The sequence below is a fragment of the Ixodes scapularis genome, unplaced genomic scaffold (assembly GCF_016920785.2).
Source record: "Ixodes scapularis isolate PalLabHiFi unplaced genomic scaffold, ASM1692078v2 PGA_scaffold2__306_contigs__length_199485367, whole genome shotgun sequence".
NCBI classification, from domain to species: domain Eukaryota; kingdom Metazoa; phylum Arthropoda; class Arachnida; order Ixodida; family Ixodidae; genus Ixodes; species Ixodes scapularis.
The window spans coordinates 63,180,012-63,205,515 of NW_024609857.1; the positions used below are offsets into that span (position 1 = coordinate 63,180,012).

Genomic DNA, 25,504 nt, shown 5'->3' on the forward strand with positions numbered 1-25,504 from the left:
TGCTGATTCTGTTAGGGGGACCAGCAGAAATATTCTTCCGCCTGGCGGAAAGTCCTCCTCGCCCTCTTTCTTTCTTGTATTGTAGCACGGCGAGGCGAGGGGAAAGGTCTCCTTTTGCACCGGCTTCTTCTGAGAGGATAAGCCGAGAAAATCCACATTCTGAGCGACGGGCGATGGGTGCGGCAGCAGCGACCTTGTGAGTTAGAGGTAGCTTCAGCTCCTATCGCGTAATCTGCCTCATTTTTTGGCGCTCACCAAGCCTAGCCCCTCGGGTGTAGGTTTTACGAAGCTGCAAGGCTGCGCCCGCGCAGTCACCGAATTTCCGCTGTCGAAGGTCTTTGGTTTAGTCCGTGGCAAAGTAAACGCATACTTGAGAGCAATATGTAAGGATGACTCACATCTTCACAAAACGTTCCATCTTCAAAAAAACGGCTTATCACGCTCAAACCTGCCTCAAATTGGGATCGATGGAGAAGAGAATGATGTACCAGGCGCGGGCATCTTCTGAGGGTCTCTGTTTTCTAGCAGCGAGCACAAATATTGTGTGCGTAACTCACACTATATGATGGCCAACAAGTGTAGGTGACATTTATATTTACGCATCCCAGCAACCACATGAGGTGAGAAGGCAGCAATGGTGTGTGTCGATACTAAAAAGTTCTAGTGGATCGTCTTTAGCTCTTGGATAAGCGCAACCTGCAATTTATAAGCTATAACCTTTCTGTGAGCATTCTTGATCGAGTGCGGCTATCGAAGCGTCTGGTGTTATAGTTCAACGTTGCTTAAATCGGTGCTATAGCACGTGCTGCCACTTTAAAGTATTTCTGAGGTATTAAAAATAAAAAAATTAATCAAATGTAACCTTTTTTTAACATAATACGTGTTTGTAATTTGTCTGTGCAAACACATTTTAGGTATACTGCCACACAGTTAGCACGGACAAACTATTGCCGGTCTTTCTGATATTGTTTTTTAGAAATAAATGATATTTAGAAAACTGTCAATGCAACTATCCAGCCTAAGTGGCCGAGCTCAGTGCTAGACAATACATGTTGCTGGGCAGAAATAGTAAAAAGCGCCGATGTCGTGTTCGGGCTAAAAGTGCCACGTAATGCACGCGTACCGCTACAAGTGCGTCCGGACATTTCATCGAACGCCGTTTCATCGAATGCCGTTTCATCGAAGCCGTTTCATAGAAGCTGTTTCATCGAACGCCTTTTCATCGAACAATGTTAGTCTGTAATACTTTGGAATTTACTTTAATTTTTATACACAACTTCATCTCATCTTCAACTTCATCACCCACAGAAACTATGGGTCCCCACATAGTTTCTGTGGGTGTGGGTTCCTATGGGTCCCCACATTGTTTGTGTGGGTCCCTACAGGTCTCCGCATAGCCTGTGGGGCCCGCAGACCCACAGGACTGTGGAGACCATGTAGGTGACCCACACGGTTTCATAATCCTACGCTCTGTGGGCGATCTGTGTGGGGCCTGCGGGAAACGGATGCTTGACTGCCATATTTGATTGAGCCATTGCCACGAACCGGCTGGTCCTGTTTTTATTTAGTCCTTTGGCAAACGCCTGTCCCGGCGTCTGAGATCGTTGATCTTTTCGCCCAGTACCCTGTTCACCCTGGTGGTGGTGGCCTGAGCTGCTACCACCTCTGGGTGGACCGCTTGCGCGTGAAGTTTTTTGATGAGGCACTCTGAAAAACATGTAATGGCAAGATATTCAAAGGAACAGAAAGGCTTAAACATTCAATGTCCAGCTCGTTTAAGCCTGATCTCAACCCGAAAACCCGCTTGGTCACAGCAGGCCAAACTACCAAGAGGTCGTTTGAGCTGCTATAAAGTATGCAAATTAGGAGCAATTCTGAATCCGTTGCTGATTATAAGCTTTTGTAATTAGCTAAAGACACAAATATGGGAATTAGCATTAAAAACCAGGCGAGCTCGAGGGTGATCATGGTTAAAGTTACCCCGAGACAAGGGGAAACAAAAAGGGGCAAACACAACGAAGTCTCAAAACAGTTACAGCTGTGTTTTGCTATCGGTGGCCGAGTGGGCTAGTGCACACCAGCTCGGAGAACGTGAAGTGAAAGCTAGAGCTGCAGAACCCACAGATCATGGGTTCAATCCCCATCCCTACCCGTTTCGATCTCGATGAGCATCGTACCAGCATGCGGACGTGCATCACTACCGCATGGTGCACGTTAAAGGTTTTTCTCTCGAATGAGCTGTTTAGTCTTCACGACACCTTGGTGTCCTTTGTGAGCGATTTCTATCGCTTTCAGATGTGGAGCCTCTGGGAGTATTAGCCTCGTGCCTCTCAGGATGACATCCGTGTCAGTGATAGTGAGCTATAGACGATTTGCAATTTTCCCAAGCGCCCCGGCCCACGCGCGAGGAATTGTGGGAAAAACTGTCCCTCGCCTGGCCGCTCTGCCTTGAGATCGCATTGCCTTGTCGTTTGTCTCCTCTTAATCCTATTTTTTTATTCTGTTACCTATTTTTATCTATTCCAGTGTATTTTTTATATCTTCTGAGTGTTTTTCTTCTCTTCTGCGCGTGATATTTCTTGTATATGTATAGTATTTCTGTCTTTATTATGCCTTTTTCGACGGAAGTGCCGACGGACAACACGCCGCTTCGTGCGTCGTTCTCCGGGTGAGTACTGCCGTTGCTACCGACTCCTATCGCGCTGTTAGCTGTTCATTTTGGTTCATTTGACCCAAATGCACTCGAAAGGAGCCATCTATGAACACCCGCGCAAATGTCATAGGGGTCAGTGGAGTTCTGAATCAACAATCACGACGCGAGAGCCGAGCGTACTGTGATTTAGCCGCGCGCGCTCGCTCCGTTGACTTGCACATTTATAGCGTATGCCTTCGAGTTCCGCTTACTTGACCAAGATACAGCACGCCGCTTTGTCGCTGCGAACAATTTGTCCGAATGTTTGCGAAACTAAGGCATATGCAACGCTGCGGCGCCTGACAATTGCCAGAGCCACCTAGATTAGGAGAAGGCCCCCGCACTCGCCCCGTGACGTCACCGCACCAAGCCCCTCCGCTCTGCCGCTTGCGCAGCGGGAACGCGCGAGCAGACGCGGTACGCTTTTTCTTTATAGCTACTTGAGTTATTTCTGAGGGCGCTCATTACAGTTATCCAGTAGTGTGCGACTAGTAAACCACTGAGTTAGGTATGAGTATGCGGGGAAGTTGAAAACAGATGTTTCTGGCTGTTGGAAAAATACGGCAGTGAAACAAACGATCACATGAAAAGGCAGTTGTTTCGCATTTGGCACTCGCCGCCAGGCACAGTTCAAGAATGAACTTAACATTCATTTACAAAACACCACAGGTCTTCGAGATATTTACAAACACATTTCACACATACAGTCAACCTGAAAGTCATACATATCTTACACTTGCTATTTACAGCTGGCACATTCATCAAAGCATACAATCAGTGTGATAATCAGTAGCCTTGCATTACAGGGATTGATTTTAGAGCTTCATTTCAACGTCTGAAATTTTCTCTGCTTAGATAGTTTAGCATGCCCCTGCTTTCTGGTGATGGCATCATTTCTGGTAACTGCATAGTTTTTCAACAATGTGTTGATGGCGGGCTTCAAGATATTTTCCCGCACGAAGTCTGGATAGTGACCGCTTGCACAAACATCAATGTCTTCACTATCAGCCAGAAGGAATTTCATAATACTTAGCAGTACCAGCCTCTGGTTACTTTCAGCGTGAAATAGATGCTCACACTCCTTGGCTGTTAGTTGCTCCAAAACAATTTTTGTGCACAATACTGCGTGCACAACGCATGGCTCAAGAAACTTCAGACCTCCCCTGCTCATATCATCAATGAGAACATGATCACTCGGCTTGACCTCTCTCTCTTTGATAGTGAGCTGCGAGGAACGGTCATCACAAGGGTGACGCCGGAGCGCAGCTTGTGCGCAGAAACCGGCTATATACACTAGAGCAGGCATGTCCTCTCGTGGTTTCTTTATTTCGCTCTCAGATAATGAAACCTTGTACTTCCTAATCAGAAATTTTGCGCATAGTTCCTTCTCTGGTTTAGAATACTCGGGAAAATCTGTCAAGTGCAATGTGCTTTGAATGCGGATTTTTGTTTCCGCTTCAAACACCTGTGTTATTGAGACGTTGTAATGAGAACCGCACAGTCGTCTGTACTTTCCAAACCTTACCTCAAGGGCATGAGTTTGGAACTTTCCCAGAAGAACATACTTAAAACCCAGTTCGTCCAGGCAGTACTGCGACACTTCTATCAATGCATATGTGGAAAGCCTCGGAGCCGAATGTGTTTCTCTTGTTAGTGTGCCTGCCTGCAAGCCTCCATTTTTCCAGTTGTCTAGCCAAGTCACAAACTTGTCTAAGAATTCTATTTGCTGGCAACACATTGCACTTATTGGCTCTTACCAGGGGTCACGCAGTCTCCTTCCTTTTTGTGGAGTTTTAACATTTACAATGTTCCACCATCTTAAAATGAGGTCGATAAATCCAGCCGTTTCCTCGGGAAGAGTTAACTTGAGCTCAGTGCACAAAGCTGCTGAATATTTTCAGAGCTAATCTAACATTGTCTCTCCAGGTTGGTGGGGTTCAGTGATTTGTAAGTGAGGCCATACGAAACTTTTACAACACTGTCTTGTTCAGCCTCATAGAGCTTCTTCAGAGAAGTGAACGAAGCCCCTTGCATTTTCCCACCCTGTTGTTCACGTTCAAAAGGAGGGTAATACAGGCATTTGTCAAAATTCTTTTGATTCAACCAATTATTCCGGATGCACTTTAGCAAATGAACAGTGTCGACGATGTGAAACAACGGCTGCTCCTGTTTTGCTGGATGGGGGTACACGATACTCGGCTCATTACTTTTGCCAAACATTGACATGACTTTCCTGTTAATAGAATTGTTGTCTGTAATTACGGCAATTACATGAAGACCAGCATCTTCCAAGTTCATGGTCACTCTTCGCAGAACACAATGCAGTTCTTCAGCACTTATCCTTGAAACAGGAAGAATGTGAGCCACGTCCTTGTATGACGACAGCAATGACTGCACCATAAACACATGAGCTGTTTTGGCTGGCTCGGCACAGTTAGCAGCAGCCCCGGTTACACGACCACCTTTATACTCAAAAAATTGCTGGAGGTGTATTTCATCTACCATGAGCACAACATTCTTTTCATGAGGACTAAGCAAACTTGCTCACCTTTTCATGAACCTTAAAAAACCTTCAGTTTGCTCTTTTGATGGACTCACATCCTGAGCAGCACAGACTCGCCTAATTGTTGTACTATGTGGCAAGAGCACCTTACCACTGCTTCGGAGAAAGTTATATGCATGGGGCGAAATTGTGTGGAACAGAGACGACAAAACCAATAGTTCCGCTGTATACCTGGAAGCAGTGCTCTTCTTTCCCATCAGTTTCAACTGCTCTTTGAGGAACAATAATGCATCAGCTCTTTCATGCTCCATCAATTCATCATCAGAAATGTCATCGAGTAGAGCAACAATCAATTTGAGCACTGCCCGCACTTTGTCCTCTTTTTGATGGCTTCGTTTCGTGCAGTAGACACGGAAATCGAAAACTTGTCCTGGAATATCAAGCTCTTCATTCGATGCCAGCTGTACATCTTTACAAAACACGCACACACAAATCAGCTGACACTGTCACTGATGCCAGGAGCTCAGGTGCTTGCGTTGTAGGCTCAAGGTGAGCAAATATGATGCAGTTAAGTCACTGGAAACATGCGTCCAGAAGCTTTTGCTGTGAAAACGGTAGAAATGCGAAGAAATGCCTTCCAAATTTTCCAATTTGTTGTTTACTTCTTCCTTCTCAAACGCTGCCGTGGATTGCTGGATGGCTGTGTGAAAGCTTTCACTGCGCCTCCTCTTCACATCAGGTTCTTCTCGTGACTGCTTTGTAGAAGAGAGATAACTTGGACAATCGGGGAAGATAGCCGGAACAGCGTCAGCCGTAATACGAGTTAACTTTATTGGTACTTCTATTGTTCGTTCGTCGCCATCCGTGTACAATCAGCACGAAATGAAACCCGAACGCCGGAACGCGTGGCCGCTGATACAGGCTGCTCAACCTGGAGGGCCCCTGAGAACTAATGGAAGTGCACCGGGGTTCGAGAGTGCGGGGCCTACTAAGATGAGCCCGACCATCGGCGCGTCTGGGATTTCCGCGCTTCGCCGGTGGCGCGCTGTAAGCGCCACCACATTCGATACAAAAAGCACTGTCACTCGCTTTGTGTATCGGATGCCCAGCAATATCTCTTCAGCACTGTCATTCATTATCACTTTGTGTATCGCAAGGGCGAAATTAAAGTTAAAAGATTTCGTGCACAAAAGACCCGTAGTGCTCGATGACGTGTCACCGGAAACAACGTGCCACGCGCGGTTTCTGAGAAATAATGAAACGTCATAAACGCGAAATAAATTTCGTTTATTCGCACACCCATATTCTTTATGAAAAAAAAAATGCTACAACAGACCGACGCGGATGCCTCGGTTTTATGAGCAATGCGCATTTTTTCGTGCGAGGTTATCAGTCGATTCTTAAAAAAATCGAGAAATTGCTCGCTGAGGTTCTCTTCGGTAACCACCGATATGCCAGGCGTACCAATTCCGGAGTGGAATAAATTCATTACCCTGTCTGAGCAGGGCCTATCGCAAACAGCTATAGCCAGGTTAAGCGGCCGCCCGGTGTCGACCGGGCGACAGTGCGGCGACAGAAGAGCACCCCGAGTGACGGCGGTTACAGCGCGCCAACGGCGAAACGCGAAAGTCCCAGACGCCCATCGCGAGGGTTGTGGATATCTTAGTAGGACCCGCACCCTCGCACCCAGGTGCATTTTCATTAGTTCTCAGGGGCCCTCCAGGTGGAGCAGCCTGTATCGATGGCCACGCGTTCCGGCGTTCGGGTTTCATTCCGTGCCGATTGCACGTTGAAATCGTGCGCAGGTGCTCAGGCTTGAAATGGCGTTCACAAACCTGCACATACGACCACAAAAACACAGTAATGTTAGCAAATAATGCATCGTGTCATGCGCGTACGTGTAATATTGGCCTGGCGCAATATCGGCTACTGTGCTGCCAAAACCACGTCTATATCGTCTGGTATTAGTGCATAAAAGAATTTGTTCTGCCGATGAAGCATTGGTGTACGCACATTCAAATATTTGTTTGTACTCAAACAGCATTCGCTATCGGTGCCGATTTCAAAATTTCGATAACGCCGAACAAAGGAAAGACGGGCCAAAGCATGGGTCAAAAAGGTACGACCGCTAACTTTTAACATAATGTGCAGGGTAATTTATAACCTTCTCGCTTACTTTCGAACAACTGCCCTGCGCATAACTGCCTAGTATGCATAAGGAAAGAAAAACAAGCCACTGCTTACCTTTGGATCCTTCAGAGTCAACACGTCGACGTTGTCTCGCCGCACGGCACGCTGCCATTGCGTTCTTCGTACGGAGTCGCTCGGAAAAGAGAATAGCCGTACCTTTGGCCCGTTATCGTAGCCTCCTTTACAATATGCCACGCATCAGCGACCCATATTTGCACGAATACGGTAAGCGAAGCGTGAACTATTCTCATCACGCGGCGAGAACGGACGACTCCCGGCGCCACGCTATTCTTCTTGCACAAAACAAACATGCCTCTTTTGGCGCCACCTATCCAAAAGCAAGAAAAGACTTGTGGCAAAGCGATGAGACAGGTGGCGTTAAAACTACGGCATAGTCGCCTAGGTGGCGCTGGGTTTGCACAATATTTCTGCAAGCATGCTGCGTCAGGCTTACTGCGAAGTAGCCTAGGTGGTGGTAGCGGCACGAATGAGCCAGCCGTTTCGAGATGTTTTGCCAGGGCAAGGTGCAGTCACGTCAGACCCCGCTCCAAAAACCCGCAGACCTGTAGGATTATGAAACCTGTGGGTCCCACAGAAATTGTGTGGGTGTATGGGTCCCCGCATAGTGCCTGCAGGTCTGTGGGTCCCTATGGGTCCCCACATAGTTTCTGCGGGTGCGGGTTCCTATGGGTCCCCGCATGGTTTCTGTGGGTCCCTACAGGTCTCCGCATAGCCTGTGGGGCCCGCAGACCTACAGGACTGTGGAGACCATGTGGGTGACCCACATGGTTTCATAATCCTACGCTCTGTGGGCGATCTGTGTGGGGCCTGCGGGAAATGGATGCTTGACTGCCATATTTGATTGAGCCATTGCCACGAACCGGCTGGTCTTGTTTTTATTTAGTCCTTAGTCAGACGCTTGTCCCGGCGTCTGAGATCGTTTATTTTTTCACCGAGTACCCTGTTCACCCTGGTGGTGGTGGCTTGAACTGCAATCACCTCTGGGTGCATCGCTTGCCCGTGAAGTTTTTTGATGAGGCACTCTGAAAAACATGTGACAAGATATTCAAAGGAACAGAAAGGCTTAAACATTCAATGTCCAGCTCGTTTAAGCCTGATCTCAACCCGAAAACCCGCTTGGTCACAGCAGGCCAAACTACAAAGAGGTCGTTTGAGCTGCTATAAAGTATGCAAATTAGGAGCAATTCTGTATCCATTGCTGATTATAAGCTTTTGTAATTAGCTAAAGACACAAATATGGAAATTAGCATTAAGGACCAGGCGAGCTGGTGGGTGATCATGGTTAAAGTTAACCCGAGACAATTGGGAAACAAAAAGGGACAAACACAACAAAGTCTCAAAACAGCTACAGCTGTGTTTTGCTATCGGTGGCCGAGTGGGCTAGTGCACACCAGCTCGGAGAACGTGAAGCGAAAGCTAGAGCTGCAGAACCCACAGATCCTGGGTTCAATCACCATCCCTAACCGTTTTGATCTGGATGAGCATCGTACCAGCATGCGGACGTGCATCACAACTGTCTGGTGCACGTTAAAGGCCCAGGCTAGTGGTTGTACTGCACTGGCCAAATTTCTTATCTACAGCTGGGAGACAAGCTGCCTGCTGAGGCAAACTAAGTTCTAGGCTGTATAAACATACACAAACCTTTTCTTTTTTTCCCCCCCCTTGTGTTGAAGTTACATTAACCACAAGTATTGACCTGATCGTGGCATTGCATGTGCACTGATCTGCTGTTCCCAACTGGCCGAAATGTATGGGAAGACGCTGGACTTTTTTCATCTAGACTATTTTATGATCTTTATTCCAGAGCAAGCCAAAAAAAAAAAAATTAAATGCTGGTGCTGAGCTCAGCAAAGAGTAACTCAGAGTCATTAACAAGGTTAAAAATTAAGCGCCGTTCACACTTGCGAGCGAGTAAGACAGAGAGAGATCAGACCGGTTTTTAAGCCTTTTGCCACTTCTTAGGACCGGATGCGGTGCAGCGCAGAGCTGGTCCTAAGAGATTGCAAGAGGTTTAAAAACCGGTCGGGTCTCTCTCGGTCTCACTCGGTCGCAAGAGTGTGAATGGGCCTTTATACGAGTCACTGGCACAAAATGGCACATACACATTAAGCTATGGCACTGAACTATTCACCACTGTGACATGCAGGAAAGAGCTGCTGCCATTTCTACAAATTAATCACGTCACTACAATACAATCCAACTACTCAGACGAGGCATTAATTAGGAAAAAAAATTACAGGATTACTGTTTAGATTAAAATTGTGTCAGGTGATTTGCCCTCACCTCTTAAGAATGCCACCTTCTTGGGCGTTAAAGGTGGCCTCGACTCTTTCTCCTTGTTCGCATTTGATGGCACTCCCGTCACGGTCCTTGTCAGCAGCACGTCCGAGCCCCACACGGACGTGGCCAGGTTCTTGATGGCCAGACTTGACCCAATCTTTGGATCCATGGCGCTGTCCCATGCTTTTCTCTGGAGTTTAACTCCCACATCAGTGAAGTTCATCTGTAAAACATTAAAAGAGGTGGCAAAACAAAGGTGCCTGGTGAAAACCAAAGAGCTGCTCTCCGTGCAATGCTGATTTATGCGAAGTGGTTACTGTATTTATGATACCCTAGTGGAATGTCAGAGCAAACTGGAGCACTTTACAGTCAAAGGAATCTATAAATATACATAATAACAAAAACAATCACTGCAGCTGTGAGCACCAAACTATTTTTTCTTTCTTTTACAAAGAAGACATGTAAGAAAGAACAAGCAGTGAAATCCTATTTAGTACTTGGTACATATCAAACCTGAGGCAGCTATCCTGACTGGTCAGAAAACGGTTTAGTGTGCTAAAAGGAATGTAAAAACATTTTTAGAAAGTGGTTCTGCAAACATACTTATTTTGTTCTTTGGCATTAGAGGACAACATACCATATTTCCTTGCCCTATTAACACCCTAATTTTCCTGAAAATTGTGTCAATTTTTGAAGGGGTGTGACAAATATGGGGAGGGGGGGGACTTTCTCAAATAAAAGCAGAAATGATGGTGTGTCAAACCACTGCATTGGAAATGCGACCGAGCTTCTAGATTGCAAGTGCGGCAGAGGATTTCCTGAGAACTGCTGCGACCACGGGCACGTTCAGAGGTCGTGTTTTTCTGTTTCAGATGGTTTCGATGGTGCAAACGATGTAATTTGAGCACTACCGAAAAGCACACAGAACGTAAAAGTCCAGAGCATGCTGCAGTCACACTCGTCGGCTCCCCCAAACATGCGATCCAAGCATGCGGCCTTTCTCCATTTCTTTTGGCAGCGAGTGAGCCAATGAACCCTGCAGGCTCGGCGGCTGCCTTCACCTGGCGGGCTCACGCACCCGTCGGCATGTCGCATGTATTGTTCTTGGCTATTTCGCCATCGCTTACTGGTGCTTTTTGTGATGCTTTTCAGTTATTTTAGGTATTTTAAAGGTAAATGACGGTCACATATTGCCCATGGTTTCATAACCTATTTCCTGTGGTAGGAAGGTTGCCAAAGTGATAATTTGTCGCTGCCTATTTAAACTAAACGCAATCAGAACTGCGCCGACGGCAGACCATGTGACCCTCGCCACCGGAGCATGAAATGCTGGACGGTGGCACGATCATTCCTAGGTAGCACAAGTTGCCCCCTAATACTGAAGCACTGGATATTCATAGAATTCCTCTAGTGCTTTGCATCATACTGCCTCTGGGCAAAAGGCAAAAAAGAGCAAGACCATTTATGGCCCCAACATCAATGATACAAATATGGGAGGCCATTGTTGATGCCGCCACCGATGTGCATCATTTCGCGTGCATTGCTTGCACTGTGTCCCTGCACAACAGCTACCAACAGACACTGGATCCATTTCACTCGTTTGTTGATTTCCTTAACTAATCTCCTTTCCTAATCTGGACATGAGGACACCGGATATAGTGTGGTTGCCTGCTGGCCAGGTTGTTTGGAGCTTGGACAGAAAAAGTATGAGAAAGATGCCTGTGCTTGCCCAAAAACCGCCACCCGAACGCATTGCACCCGCCGTATCGTGACCACACCAATGCTGTTGCTGGGTGTTTGGCAAAAAAGTTGCTGAACACTGACCACATGAATTCACCTTAAGTAACAAAGCAACAGAGGGCAGACTAGAAACAAAAAGGAAGCTCCCTTGATACTCCAAAGACGCACAAGTTTCGCTTGCACGCGCCTAACAAATGTAGAAAGAATTGCAGAAGTCAAATAGTATCATTAATGAAAAATGTGAGGCTTAAAAGGATACTGAACCAAAATTTGGATATTGCAAAATGAGGTTGCAGAAGCATTGAACGGGACACTACGAACTCTAGAACATAACTCATACATCTATACCTCAAACAGATGGCCATACTTTTGGAAAAGAAGGGTGCGATCAAGCGCGGTCTTTGACGTAATTGTCCTTCGAGAATTTGAGAATGAGGAGAAGCGCCTTGGCTTCTCTTCTCCTCGTTTCGGTTCACCAGCTTGACGGGACGTAGCGAGAAGGAGAAGGAATGAGAATCGTGACGTGCCTTGTCTCGTCAGGCTCGTCGGCCATGTTCAATCGTGCACGTCTTTCCCAAAAATATGGCGATCCGTTAGAGATATCGCTGTATGATGTTTTCGGGTTTTGCAGCGTTCAGCCTTGTCTTGTGAGCTCGAAATTTCGGTTCAGTATGCCTTTAAACCATTTACCCTTTAATGTCCAATGAATTTGCACAGAATGCTATGGGAACAGGTCTAGATTACCTACAAAGTTTAATTAGCTTCTGAATGTTTTCTACAACATTATGACTTTCATGCACTGGGTTGTGCCAATGCTGGTGTCTTGCTGCAAAACCAAGGAATAATTTGTCATGATGGTGCCTAAATATATTCCTGACGTGCAAATTTTAGCACTTCCTACATGGTCAGTGAAAAATGGTCAGTGCCGTTCAATAGGCCCAGACTTCCAATAATGAAAACTTCCTGCTAACATAAAAAAGCCTCCCATCCACAAATATCTTATGAAACTAACAATTACTGAATCAACTTACCATATCACCCTCTTCAGTGTATGTCAGCAGCTCGTACATAGGCTCATTACTGGAGCCTGCTGCAGCGAATGCTTCAGCAGCCACAGGAGCTGCCACTGGGCCAAAGGCTGCAGCTGGTTGTGCGGCCCTTTCCATCACAGGAGGTGGTGCAGGAGCAGGTATGGCAACTGGCGCTACTGCCCTGACTTGTTCTGTCAAAAATGTATAACATTAATCACCACAGGGCATAGCAGTGTCACGTATCGTGTGTTGGTGCACTAAAAGCTGACAGTGGGACAATGATCCCACAACAGCTCAAGCAACCGCCCACCATCTTTGAGCAGCATGACTGCACTGCCTGCCTCCAGGTGCACAGGGAGAGCAGCACACCTAGCACAAGGCTGGCAGCTGATTGGTTCAGCCTAAAACCACTAAATGTTTCCAGACTGTCGCATTCCATAGAACCCGCTTACTGCAAGCACACCGAGCCTTCTGATTGACAGTTGTTGGCCATGGCAGAAGTTGTGCATCATTACGCTAGCAGGAAGCAGTCCAACAAATGTAGAGGGTGTCACAAAAGAAAAAAAAAAATTTACAGTGTTTTTTTTTTTACTGCAAATATAAACTAGGCCATCGCCGAACACTCATTCTCTGCCCAAAGGTAGCGCTAGAGGTCACAACCAGATGCCAAAGCTTCATCCCGATCCGATACCTTATTCAAAAGTTATAAGTGATTTTTTGAAAATTTCAATGGAAAAATGGAGCCCATTTTTGCCCATTTTCGGTTTTGGGTGCCATAGAGCCCCATGAATTCAAAAACTCCGTTGGCGGCCATTTTGCAATTGCACTTTTCAGAAAAGCACTAATAACTTTTGAATATGGTATCGGATTGGGCTGAAACTTTTGCATTGGTTGTGACCTCTAGCGCCACCTTTGGGTGAAGAATGAGCGTTCGGCGATGCCTAGTTTATATTTGCGGTAAAAAAAAAACTTGTAAATTTTTTTTTCCGACACCCTGTATGTAAAACAAACACCCGCAGCAGGAAGCTCTCGGAATCAGTGAGCAAGGAACAGATGAGGGCTGTGTTGATTTTGTCTCACAAATTTCCTTCTGAATCTATTTCACCAGATTGCCAGCTTGTTTGCCTGCTCCAGTTGTGCTGCTGCTGCATTTCAGACGCTAGGCCTAAAACGCTCAGCCACTGCCTCACCTTGAATGAATCTCAAAGCAAGACGCTAGTCACACAAACGTTTAGAACGAAGGGAAGAAGTTTAATCAAAACTAGCTAGTGCCAACACCACACTAGTGCCAGCATCACGACAGCATTGAGTTGCTATTGGTGAGCTTTTGCCAACAGCTTCATGGTCAGCAAAGGCGGTTCTGAAAAATCGGTACCGGAGCAATTCTGAAAACATGCTCCAACCGTTTTTGCAGCTGTAAACCTGTGGATCCCTTCACGTTTTTTGGGTCCACTTCCAGTGTGAATGGGACATTAGGGTAAACACCCAGTGCAATCATTGAGTGACCCATGTAGAAATGTCACACTTTCGAGCGATGACAACTCGTAGATTCTGGGGACGCATTTGGTTCTGAACAGCACTGGCGGTTAACATTGCTTGTTGTAAGGGAGAAAGGATGTTGGTATACCTTTTCAACGTAGTCAATAAATAAGCCTCATCTGTGATAGTACTTGCAGTCAAACTTCTGCTCCATACAAGACTATCAGCAGCAGCATTAACAGCACCCGCGGTAGAGACAGTTAAATGCTAATGGTGGCCCAGCCAGTGTTGCCTGTTGCCAACATCATCAAACACAGCTTCCTGCAGTTGCCAGCAGCAATTCCTGAAAGGGTCTATTATTTAGCACACACCTTCTTTCCGTACCAGGGCCCTCTGGAGGTCCCTGTTCAGCTCTGTGACGGTCTGCAGCTCTTCTTTTAATCTTCGAACTTTGTTCTTCGCTTTCCTGTACTTCTCGCGAAGTTTGGCCATCTCATCAGCGTTCTGGGTAATGATCCAAAAAAAGAGAATTAAGACAGACACATCACTGCATATGCACATTTACTAGAGACATTTGAATTACAGAACCTATAAACATGCCTTAAAAAGAGATTGAGATGTTTTGACTTCCAACACTTCTGGGTTCCTCTTTCGCCCCCTGCCATTATCAGCGACGCCCATGGTGATAAAATATAGAAGGGTGGAAAACATCAAAATTTGCAGACCAGGTGCAACTAAGGCCCATGCCAATACTGAAGAAAATGAGCATGTGACATGTGAAATGTTACTGGTTTCGCGCCTCGCTGCTGTTTTCGTTAGGCATAGCGTTTCCCCTTTTTTGCACATTGTCGTCTTTCATGGCACTCTTCATCGCTTAGCTTGTTGCGTGCCATTGTAGACAACCTAAGAGCGCAAATCCTCGCACTCTGTTCCCGACTTCACGCGCCGCAAGCACAGGTGGTGTGACGTGCCACTCGGCTCTCGGCCGCTGCAGCGGAGCGCGAGCACGAATGCTTGTGCTCTGCAACCATGTTCACGCGCAATAAGCATGGCGCGCAACATTTTTAACATTACTGTTACAACTACACAATGATTTCTGCGTATGGCCCAATTCGTTATCATTATCTACACTTTAGCTTTTGCCGTCTTTCGTGGTACTATCACGATCAATATGAGTGCGAACACCGCTCCGCGTGGCCCGCGGTACTATCAGTGCCCCCGGGCAATTTCTCTTTGAAGTATAAGTGCACCTTGCGGTCGAGACATCAACTCTAGCGATCACCGCACCACTCTTCTGCACTTTCGGTTCATCTGCTAGTGAAAAACGGTCGCCCGGCGAAACCACGAAACTGTTCACCAGTGATGAAGCGCATTTTTCGCTAGCAATGTGTGCCAGCAGAAATAACTTGTCTAAATATTTTTAAGGAATTTTTAGTAGATTATTTCTATGACTCTGATAAAAATATCCGATACTTCGCCGGCACCTTTTAGCATGCATTATATTGTTATCGGAGGTATCAAAAGAATCAACTAAGACTGCCTATTATTTCCTTCGAGTGAGTTTTGCGAGAGCAAAGGATCACCAATAAGCAGAGGCAAGAAGTTAGTGCAGTGCAGGGTTGGGCAGAAATACTCAAAAATGTATTTGGAAATACAAATACTGGGATACATTAAAATAGTAGCTGAAATACTGATACTCAAATACCTATATCTGTAAAAGTGTATTACGATACGTATTGGAAATACATTTTAAATAGAGGCAAAAAGTATTTAGAAATACAAATACAGGAATACATTTTAGGGAGGGCAGAAATACAAATACAGAAATACTGATACTGCAATACATTTTTCGAATTTGTTTGAGACGCCAAATGAGATGAAGATTGAAGTTGGAAGTGGAAGTTTTTGATCCTGAAATTACTTTCCCGAAGGCTTGGCACTTTGCCTTGAAGGTAGTGACTTCGGACGACAAGGTATTCTCAATGGACTCGAAAAAACGTTCCATCAAGGATTGACTGCGGTCCCCTCCCTGACATTCTGTCTGTCTGACAAGGAATGCGAAAGGACTTCGACCTCTAAATAAATTCTGTGTCATCCTAAATCCCATCAAAACGTCACCACGCCCCTGTCAACATTTATCACACGACGTCACAGCGGAATGAACTGGTATTCTTTATCTGTAGGTGTGGCCTTGAACATGACACTTTACCACGCTGCTGTATGAAAGGACAATACATATGTGCTTTCGTTGTAGGTTACCTCGTTGAAGATTGTGCAGGCAGTGTCATTTGGAATTTTCAAGAATAGCGAACCACCTGAAGCACCCTGGAACACATGTCTTATCTTCTGTTACGGTTGAAAAAACAATATGGTGGCATCCCTGTTGTGAAGGTCCTTCCTGCCGACCTTCTGCCACCGACGCATGGATTGCAGTCCTCAAGTTTCGTCTTGCATACTCCAAATAAAGACCTTGTGGATTGCAACCTGATATTGCCAGCACAGGTGTGAGCTCTCCGAGAAACAGTGCGCTCAAGACGAGTCACAGGTGTACGAAGTTTGGGTCGGCACAGCGAGGCCATGTATGGCCTCCTTCCTGGGTTTCGGATCACCAGAACAGCGGGTCACGTTCATGTCGGCTGATGACGTATCCTTGAGCCGTACGATATTACAGGCGCAGCCGCAAACGGATTCCAATATGTGTGAAACTTCACAGCGTAAGTCATCCTACGATTTGAAGTCAACCACCACCAGGCATGTGCTGCAGCGGACTGTGACTCAGCTTTGTCGGCTGGGTGTACTGTGTACGCCAAGGCGAGAGGGACGGTTAGCAGCGGGCTTTGGATGCCAGCAAACAATGACTCAAGAAACTCCTGCCTAAGGACCTGCGGCAGAAAATGCTCCAACTCCACTCCTGGCCCGCCACCTGGTTCGAGTCCCCGACTACACAACAGTTCTCAGAAGAGAGAAGAGCACGCATAGAAAAAGAGTTTGGAGAATCGGAAGGAACCTTGGTCAGTAGGGTAACAATGCCTCAGCATCTCCTTGACCCTAGTGCCCTCAGAAACAAAAAAAAAAAAAAAATGTGTTCGGATTTGTATTTTTTTGGGGGGGGGGGGGGGGGGGGGAGGGGGGGAGTATTTCTCAAGAAAGGTAACGAAATACATTTCACCCTGATTGTATCGCGATACAAAGGAACATTCATAATGTATTTCGATACAGCAATACAGATACTGGTGAAAAAAATGTATCGCGATACAGAAATACAGATACGATATGTGTTCCTGAAATACTATCGCGATAGATTTGTATCGCGATACCGCCCAACCCTGGTGCGGTGCGAGCTTGGGTGATACGCTTCATGGCAAACAGCGCGAAATAAACGACGATGACGTAGAAGAAACACACAAAATGTCCTTGTCATTTTTTTTTTTTTTGCCCCGTTTTTCACGATGAAGCGTATCACCCATGCTCGCACCACATAAACATCTTGCCTGTGTGCATTGGTGGTTCTTTGCTCTCGCGAAACTCACACAGAGGAAATAATAAGCAGTCTTAATTGATTGTTTTGATATCTTCAATAGCAATATGATGCATGGTTTAAGGCGTCGGCGAAGTATCGGTTGTCGTTATTGGAGTAATGGGAATAATCTACCAAAATTCCTAATCAAAAAGATGACCCTAAAAATATTTATACTTGTTATTTCTGCTGGCGCACATTGTTAGTGAAAAATCTGCTTCGTCCTTGGTAAACAGTTTCACGGTTTCGTTGACCGTTTTTCGCGAGCAGACGACCAGAAGTGCAGTGTGGCGTGGCTGCCACTGGGGACGACATGTCTCAATTGCAATGTGCACTTCTACTTCAAAGAGCAATTGCCAGGGCGCACTGACAGTACCGCGGACCACGCAAAGCGGTGTTTGCCCTTATATTGATCGTGATAGTACAGGCACCCCCCCCCCCCCTTTCCCCCTGCAATAGTATGCCCCGGGCTCTGAGAGTCATAAAATTAACAAGAGTATTTCAGTGAGTTAGCTGCCGTGCCTGGAGAAACACTTTGGACAGGCAATTACTGCATTTCTTACCTCATCATCAGAGGCCCCAGCTGGCACAGGTAGGTCTCCACCCGCAAAAGCTGGATTTTTTCGTACTTCCTTGTTGTGGGCTTTCAGGATCTCGTCCCAGTTTGTCACCTGGCCAAGAGCTGCATTGGCCTTTTGAGTCTGCAATAAGAGAAAGGACAGATGCCATATTAATTTTCAGATGAGCACACTGATAACAATTAATGTATGTGCTATTCTTTGCGAAACCTAATACTGTAAACAACTTAATTTTCGCGTAGACCTAGTTTTTGTGAATTTCGCGAATCACCTACAATTCGCGAAAAATAGGTCCCGCGAACAATCCCGGTAAAATGTAAACACATTGGAATCTATACTGAAATCCCACCGCGTCGCGAAAATTAGAGCTCCTGAATTATTCCAAAACTTCAGCTTTGACCTCAATCGCGAAATATTGAGCCCACGAAAAATAAGTTGTTTACAGTACATAATTTTGTTAAGCTGCTTTGACCACACCAATCAATTTGGTGTCAAGAAATATAGAAACAAGCATAGGCATCACATGTTTCTTGCCAGTATTATATGGTGAAAATGTCAGAATGAGACTGTCTAACAAACATAAACTCATACTGATGGCCTATATATGAAAGACCTCGTGCATTAAAAAGTGCATTCGCTCTTTAGAATGGTGGCATGAATTTTATGCTTCATCATGGCAAGAGTGTTCGCCCAGGATGGTTAGTGATAGCCAGCAATCGCAAGAATCAGTAGGGCACGCATGCAAATCTGTGCGTAATATACTCAATGTTCCTTCCAAGACAAACAAACATATTAAAACAAGGGAACTGGCATTAGGGCACTTTCAATAATGCCTTCAGCTTGCCCAAACTAGTGGCCACTATTAAAAGGTTGCTTGTGCAATTAGGTACCTAATTAACAAAGATATCTTTGGTAACTTCAATTAGTAAAAATACATGTGTACCGGTTTTCCGGGTCATGAAAATGCGCCACGCCCGCAAAAGTTTCGTTTTTTATCATCCGCTTTTTCGCTCCACCAACCCTGTGCCTGCATCTAACATGGTAAGCTTCACACACAATCCCAATCTTTCTAAAACTGCCTAGTCGAGTGTTTTTTGATTATGCCCAGCAAGTTTATAACTGGAACTTTGTGCTTATGACTAATAATTAAGATAATCATGCAAAACAATTAAACAAATTAATTACCATAAATGCTTTGTGCCCCATTAAATAGTTCCCTAGAGTGTGGCTAATATGGTGCCAACCTTATTTGTATACAATTCATAGCCTTTACATTCAGCAACTGTTACTCTTATGTGAGACAGGGTGTTCAAGTACAGTTGACTGCAAAATTTCTCAGGACATGGAAGCGACAGCCGAAATGCATCGCTGCGCCGCCTTGTGGCCCGCTGCCTGGTATCAAGACCTGCACATTGAGCATGCGTGGCTCTTCGTACTAGCAGGCATGTCCTCTTCCAGGGTGTCTAGCAAATTAATATTTTGAAATTCCCTGACCTTTCCAAGTTTTCCGTGACATTTTCAGGTGGAATTCCCTGACCGATGTAGAGGCAATTAAATATATAAAGCCATTGCAACACAAGACATTGAGCATTGAGCACTGTGGGGATCATTTTGCACGGACTTAATCCAACTTGCATATTCCGAAATATTCGGGTTCGTCCAGTCTAGATTAAACGAGCACTGTCTTGCCGACATCGCCAATGAAGAGGCCACTTCCAGAAACACAATGAAAAGACGATGCTCAGCCACACACGTCAATAACCGAATGGCAGCATGGCTCTGAAGCTTTCCAGCTGAACATAGAAGTAAAACCAAAGAGTGGAGAAAAAGAGACACACTGCTGGTTTTCTCCACTCCTTGGTTTTACTTCTACGTTCAGCTGGAAACCTTCAGAATAATGTCATACCAACCGGCTCAGCTCCAGGCAGGCAGCATGGCCGCCAGAACACTTTCAGATACTTTCGGCTTAAGAATTGGATTGGATTGGGGTCTGCGGCTTTCCCATTTGTTGCTAAATCTAGTAGCTCTAACTGGATCTAGCCTAGTGTCGCGCCCTCAATCTCATGCAATCCAAGACTTGGACTGGATTTGTCGGCTGTTCCCTTTACGTCGGGTAGCACACTCTACATCGGGTGAGCAGAGTCTGCACTCTGCTCTAAGCAGAATTTATTGCCTATTTTTCTGCCCCCAAGTCCTCAAGTCTTTGCTCAAGGCACTCAATGGCGTTTCCAGCTCATTTTCCCGGACTGGGCTTGCTTTTTGACAATATCCCTGACAATTTCCTCATTTTTCCCGGTAACCAAAATTTCCCTGACATTTCTCGGTTTTCCCGGTCGCTAGACCCCTGGGTTCCGTCTGACATTGTCCGACGAGGGAAGAGGGCATGCCTGCTAGTATGAGCCGCACATGTGCAATGCGTGGGTGTTGATACCAGCCAGCGGTCAACGAGGCGGCGCAGCGATGCGTTCCAGCTGGCACTCTCATGTCCCGAAAACATTTTGCAGCCAACTGTTCATATACACCCTGTCTCACATACAAGCAACAGTTGCTTGAAGGGGCCTGCAATTATATTTAGTGTCTACCTTTTTTGCGGTTTGCACATCTCTTGTGGCTCGGGCAAGCCAGCGGGCACGAAGAGAGTAACTAAATATCAGTGCACAATACTTTAACCGGATGACGCGGAAACCTCCTCCACCTACGGGGGCCACCCGCGGTGCTTAAAGCGCGCGATATGTTTAGTCTTTGGTTCCAGGCTTACTACTAATCAGAGCTCCTAAAAGCTTCTTTTCGGTCGAAATACAAAATATAAGTGGCGCAAAGCGCTTCAATTATGTATGAAAGTGGTTTTTGTTCAGTATTTTAGATCAGAAAAGAAACAAATGCAGTTTATAAAGTACGGAAACAAGAAATGCCCCGTCGACATACCCGCCACCAAGTGGTGGAGAAGGCGGCGCATACTAGAAAGGGGTAGTGGGATGAGGCACCGACGAGCGGCGAGCAAAGAAAGGTCCCGGATGTTTGCGGCGGAGCTGCGGTCATATACGGGCTGGAGGATCCGACCGGTTCCGAGCGTTCCATAGGCTGTCAGCGAGCAGGTTTGGATTGTGGTTTGGCCGTATGGCAGCGCGAAGTGCCTTCCGTTCTGAACTGATCTTTACCCCGTGTTTGCTGTCGTTTGTGGCCAATGAAGTGTCATGCCGAATTAGTCTTTAATCGCGCAACAAATGCAATGCAAACCGCCCTGGCCGCCCACTTCATACAGCCTATTCAAAATATGCTTTAGTGGCACCCTCTCGAGTTGTCGACACGCAGTGCGGCAGCCGTGAGCGCTCGCTGAGCTTACCTCTAGTTTGCGGCCACTCAAGCAACCAGGCATGCCTTGAAGGAGGTTATTTTTTGCTTGTTTTCGTAATTTTACTTTGCCTATAACTTTTTAAATAAAGCGAAATTCGTGAAAAGAAAACTTTCATCAAGTTACTAGATTGAGTGTGCTCAGGTTCGGTACAAACCAAAAACCACTAAAAAAGTCTTTGCAAAGCCCCTTTAATGTCAAAACTATGAATCATATACAAATAGGGTTAGCACCATATTAGCCACTCTAGGGACCTACATAACGGGGCACCAGAAAATAATAAAAAACATGAGATGACCGGGCATGTTTTGAGACTTCTTCACAATATTCACAGGCATGATGTGAGTAACGAGCACTCCTCCACCAAACCAAAATTAAAAGCCGTGCATGCCGGCTCAGCCAAGCGACTTGTCAAAAGCAAAGCAAATTGGACACTAGCGTTTAGACAGCGTAAGCCCAGCCTCCCAGTGTAAGGCGACGCTGGTTTACGCTGCAGTTGACAAATTTAGCCAGTGCGGTACAAATGCTGCCCCAGAGTCTGCATGGTGCGCACTATGCAGTACTGACAATTACCATACCTGGGTTCTGCCATGCAAGGTTTTGCTCCATGTGCTCCGAGCTTTTGTGTGCTAAAGGCTTATTCAGACGATGCATCTTTTCAACGTGCCACAGTTTAGCGTAACCAAGATTTCGCGAAATCGGCTTGTTGACACGTGGAGTTTGACGCGCGAAACCTGCGACGTATTGACTCACGAGAATTTCGCCAATCCTTGTCATCTGCACCGGTATCACCAAGCGTTTCGCATCAAAATGATATGAAGCACCCACAGTATGAAGAAACAGTCTGTTTTATTAATACCACTCAATAAACTTCGTCAGATTCGGCTCACTGGGTTTACTAGTCCTGCCAAACCCGAGAAAAACTGCGAACGTCACAGAACAGGCAGAAGATCTCCAAACATTTCTGACATTTTCGCACCGCTAATAAAGAATGTTATCCCCAGTCATCATGTTTATATGCGGTACTTGCACTTGTCGCGACTGTTATTGATTCTGCACCGCGCCACCAACCCGTACTGTAGGCGCCGTTCACACACCTGCAACCGAGTAAGACCAAGACTCGTCGCCCGAACGCACCGCTTCTCCACTTGTCGCTCACCATGTTTGTTTGTTTTCTTTTGGCTTCGGCTCTGATACGGAACCGGCCAAAAATCAAACTCCTCCAAAAGCTCGCTCCTGCTCGAAGGTCAGACGTAATAGCGAAGTCGGGCGGCCATTGGCAGCGTCCACGTTTCTCTTTCGGGTGATTGACAGGCGTCGGTGAGGTTTCAGCGAAAAATTGCTCTAGAAGCGAGGAACACGCGCCACTTTTTTCGGAGCCGCGCCACTTTTTCGGTTGCGTTCAGACAGAGAATTTGTTGCCCGAAATCTAGTTTTGCGACACAGAATTCGCCAACAAGAAGCCTCGTGTGAATAGACCTTGACACACTCGGCCACCGATCTCTCCAACAGACTTGTCCTTTTCTCAGGGCAACATGGAATTTATAAAAGCCGCGCAGCTTCCCCGCCAGCCACTGTCTCGGCCACGCACACCAGGTGGGTTGTCATATTGCAAAATGCTGTACTTATAGTTTCGGTGTCTGGCGCCTGGCAGAGCATGTGTTACATTTTCCTACCAAACAATCTTGGAGATTGTTTGGTAGAAACATGTAACACATGTTCCTACCAAAGCGAGGAACATACCTTTCCAAGTGTCTTGGCACTTTCTTTCTCCCCAGCTGCAGAAACTTCAGCAATCCTGGTGCTCCTGATGCTCTGGGCTTCTTTGAGTGTGTCTATAACATGTTTAAAATAGATGGGGAATCAGGTAACCATACTAGGTAGCAAAAAAATGAGGACAAAAGCACAACACAACGTCAACAATACCGCAATTACACAAGAGCATCCGCGATGCCGCATGCGTTTTTTTTTCTTTCGTGCATATCAATTAAAAATTAAGAAGTTTCTAGCTCCCCCCCCCCCCCCCCCCCCCCACCACCCACCCGCCGCCGCGCGCGCCCCCCCCCCCCTTTCTCCCTTTCCTTCTCCTTTCCCCCGTACTTTCAGGTGGGCAGTGGCAGTGATCGGAGAGAGCCGACTGTGTACGTTGTTAACCGGCGAAATTCAGCGTTCCCGCAACAGAGGCAAGAAGAGAGAGAGAGAAAAAAAAAAGCGCTTCCACGTTTCTGCCGACAATGGCTACTAGGAACGCACATGAAGACACCCTAGCTACAACAGATCCAACCCTAGACAAAAACAGCCCAGTTAGCGTGAGGAAGGTGCACGCAAAAGATCGGCGTGGACCAACAAGCACTGTGGCACAATGCTATAGCAAGAATGAAGAAATAAAACAGAGCAACTCACCAATCAACTGCAGCACTACTCCCTTGTAATACTTCGCACCTTCCGGTGGTTCTTGATTCTTCAAGCTGATGTCTACACACCACGCGATTTTATATTTTCCGTGCTTCCTGACATTCTCTGCTTCCTTGTTCTTTACATAGCCGATCGGAACTACCTCGGAAATGTCGTCATCATAGTGAACAAGAATAAAGTTCGGCATTTTCGGGCAGCAGAGACAAGGTGACAACAGCGACGCGAATAAAAGAAAAACGACATAAAACAAAATGGCGTCCTTGGATTTAGATTTGACTTCGAATCCAATGCGTTTTCTGACTAGACCGCTAGACCGGCCAGTAGCAGCGTTGATGCTAGTCACGGTGTAGTGCCAGTGAAAATTTTATTAATTACAATACCATTTTTAATTTTACGTTGAACGTATGTTGTGAATTGCACAAATATTCAGAAAATCCAAAACTGGCTTACGGAGATGGTTACAGGGTGTTTCACGAAAGGTGGACAAATTCAATATTGCGAAAACTACGCATCGCAACAAAAAAGGCTTGTGTCGTTTTGGTCCTGAGCCAGGGGCCTATTCTGGAAATGCGATTTTGTCCACTTTTCGTGAGCGAACTGGACAGGAATGACGAAAATGATCCCTGGAGAAGGAACACAAGAGGGACAAAGGACAAACACAAATCTCCAAACACAGCTAGGTGACTGGTGCGCGACCCAAAAAATCCGCCGGTCTGGGTTCTATACCCGGACACTGCCACGCCGGCACCGCACGAGGAACAACAACGAACAGTAACCACGTGTGTCAAGGAAACAGAAGAACACCTAAACGCCTAAACGAGCGCCTACAACTAGCATATGGATATTATGCTGGTACCAGGCGCCGCAAAATGTAACGTGCCCTAAACACGTTAAAAAAAAAAAAAAAAAAAGGCATTATTAGGTTATATATGAGCCCGAGCAGCTAAGCCAAGAGTGAAGCCCCGGAGAATTCGATTGAATCAAGGAGATTATATTGAACGGCTCTTCGGAACCGCCAAGGTACGGCAAGCAACCCAGAGGCTATATACCAATCGGGCGAAGCGGAAAATGATGCTCTGGTGTGCCCATCAAATAATCGAATGCTTGCTCGTGTCGACGAAACGATTTGTCGATGAAACGCTGTTTAATGAACTGATTGGCACCGAGCCAATTACTGTTCCCTATATGTCTACAAATACATGCTTTAGGTTCCGGCTTTACAAAAATAAGTAGCTATATGTTTTATGTAGCTGTCTATGATTTCGAAAGTGCTTTCTTGTCAACATATGGAGGGCGCATGGTAGCGCTTTTAGACGAGGACGAAGAAGAGACCTAGACACGCACGAGCGCTAACTGCAACTGAATGAATAGTTGCAGCCAGCGCTTGTGGCAGAGTGGGCAGAGTGGGCTAGCGTACACCAGCTCGGAGCACGTGGAGCGAAAGTTCGCGCTACAGAACCCAGGGATCCTGGTTTGAATCCCCGCCTCCGGCCGTTTCGATCTGGATATGAGCATTGTACCGGCGTGCGGTCGTGTATCACTACTGCGTGGTGCACGTTAAAGACCCCAGGCTAGCGGTTGTACTGCACTGGCTAAATTGCTCATCTACAGCTGGGAGACCCGTCGCGTCCGTTGAGGCAGACCAAGCTCGAGCTGTATAAACATACACACAACCCAATTTTCTAGTCCCTTCTTCGTCCTCGTCT

The 25,504-nt window shown here is 46.3% G+C and overlaps 3 protein-coding genes across 4 annotated transcripts in view; 2 read left to right on the forward strand and 1 right to left on the reverse strand.

Annotated features, from left to right (window-relative positions):
* Positions 1-25,504, forward strand: part of LOC120835975 — a 387,414-nt gene that overhangs the window by 329,153 nt on the left and 32,757 nt on the right. The window lies entirely within an intron of this gene.
* The window catches only part of LOC120837130, a 213,803-nt gene that overhangs the window by 173,836 nt on the left and 14,463 nt on the right, over positions 1-25,504 (forward strand). The window lies entirely within an intron of this gene.
* LOC115330486 (BEN domain-containing protein 5-like) lies at positions 1,545-24,043 on the reverse strand. 2 transcript variants are annotated; one of them, XM_040206327.3, is made up of 7 exons: positions 23,787-24,043; positions 23,127-23,218; positions 18,017-18,154; positions 14,308-14,440; positions 12,458-12,648; positions 9,690-9,909; positions 1,545-1,707 (listed from the first exon to the last, which is right to left on the reverse strand). In XM_040206327.3, the coding sequence occupies exons 1-7, from the start codon at positions 23,983-23,985 to the stop codon at positions 1,565-1,567; spliced, it is 1,116 nt and encodes a 371-aa protein (XP_040062261.1). In that variant the 5' UTR covers positions 23,986-24,043; the 3' UTR covers positions 1,545-1,564. The 2 variants fall into 2 exon arrangements, with proteins under 2 accessions (XP_040062261.1, XP_040062260.1); XM_040206326.3 differs by lacking the exon at positions 1,545-1,707 and adding an exon at positions 8,236-8,428.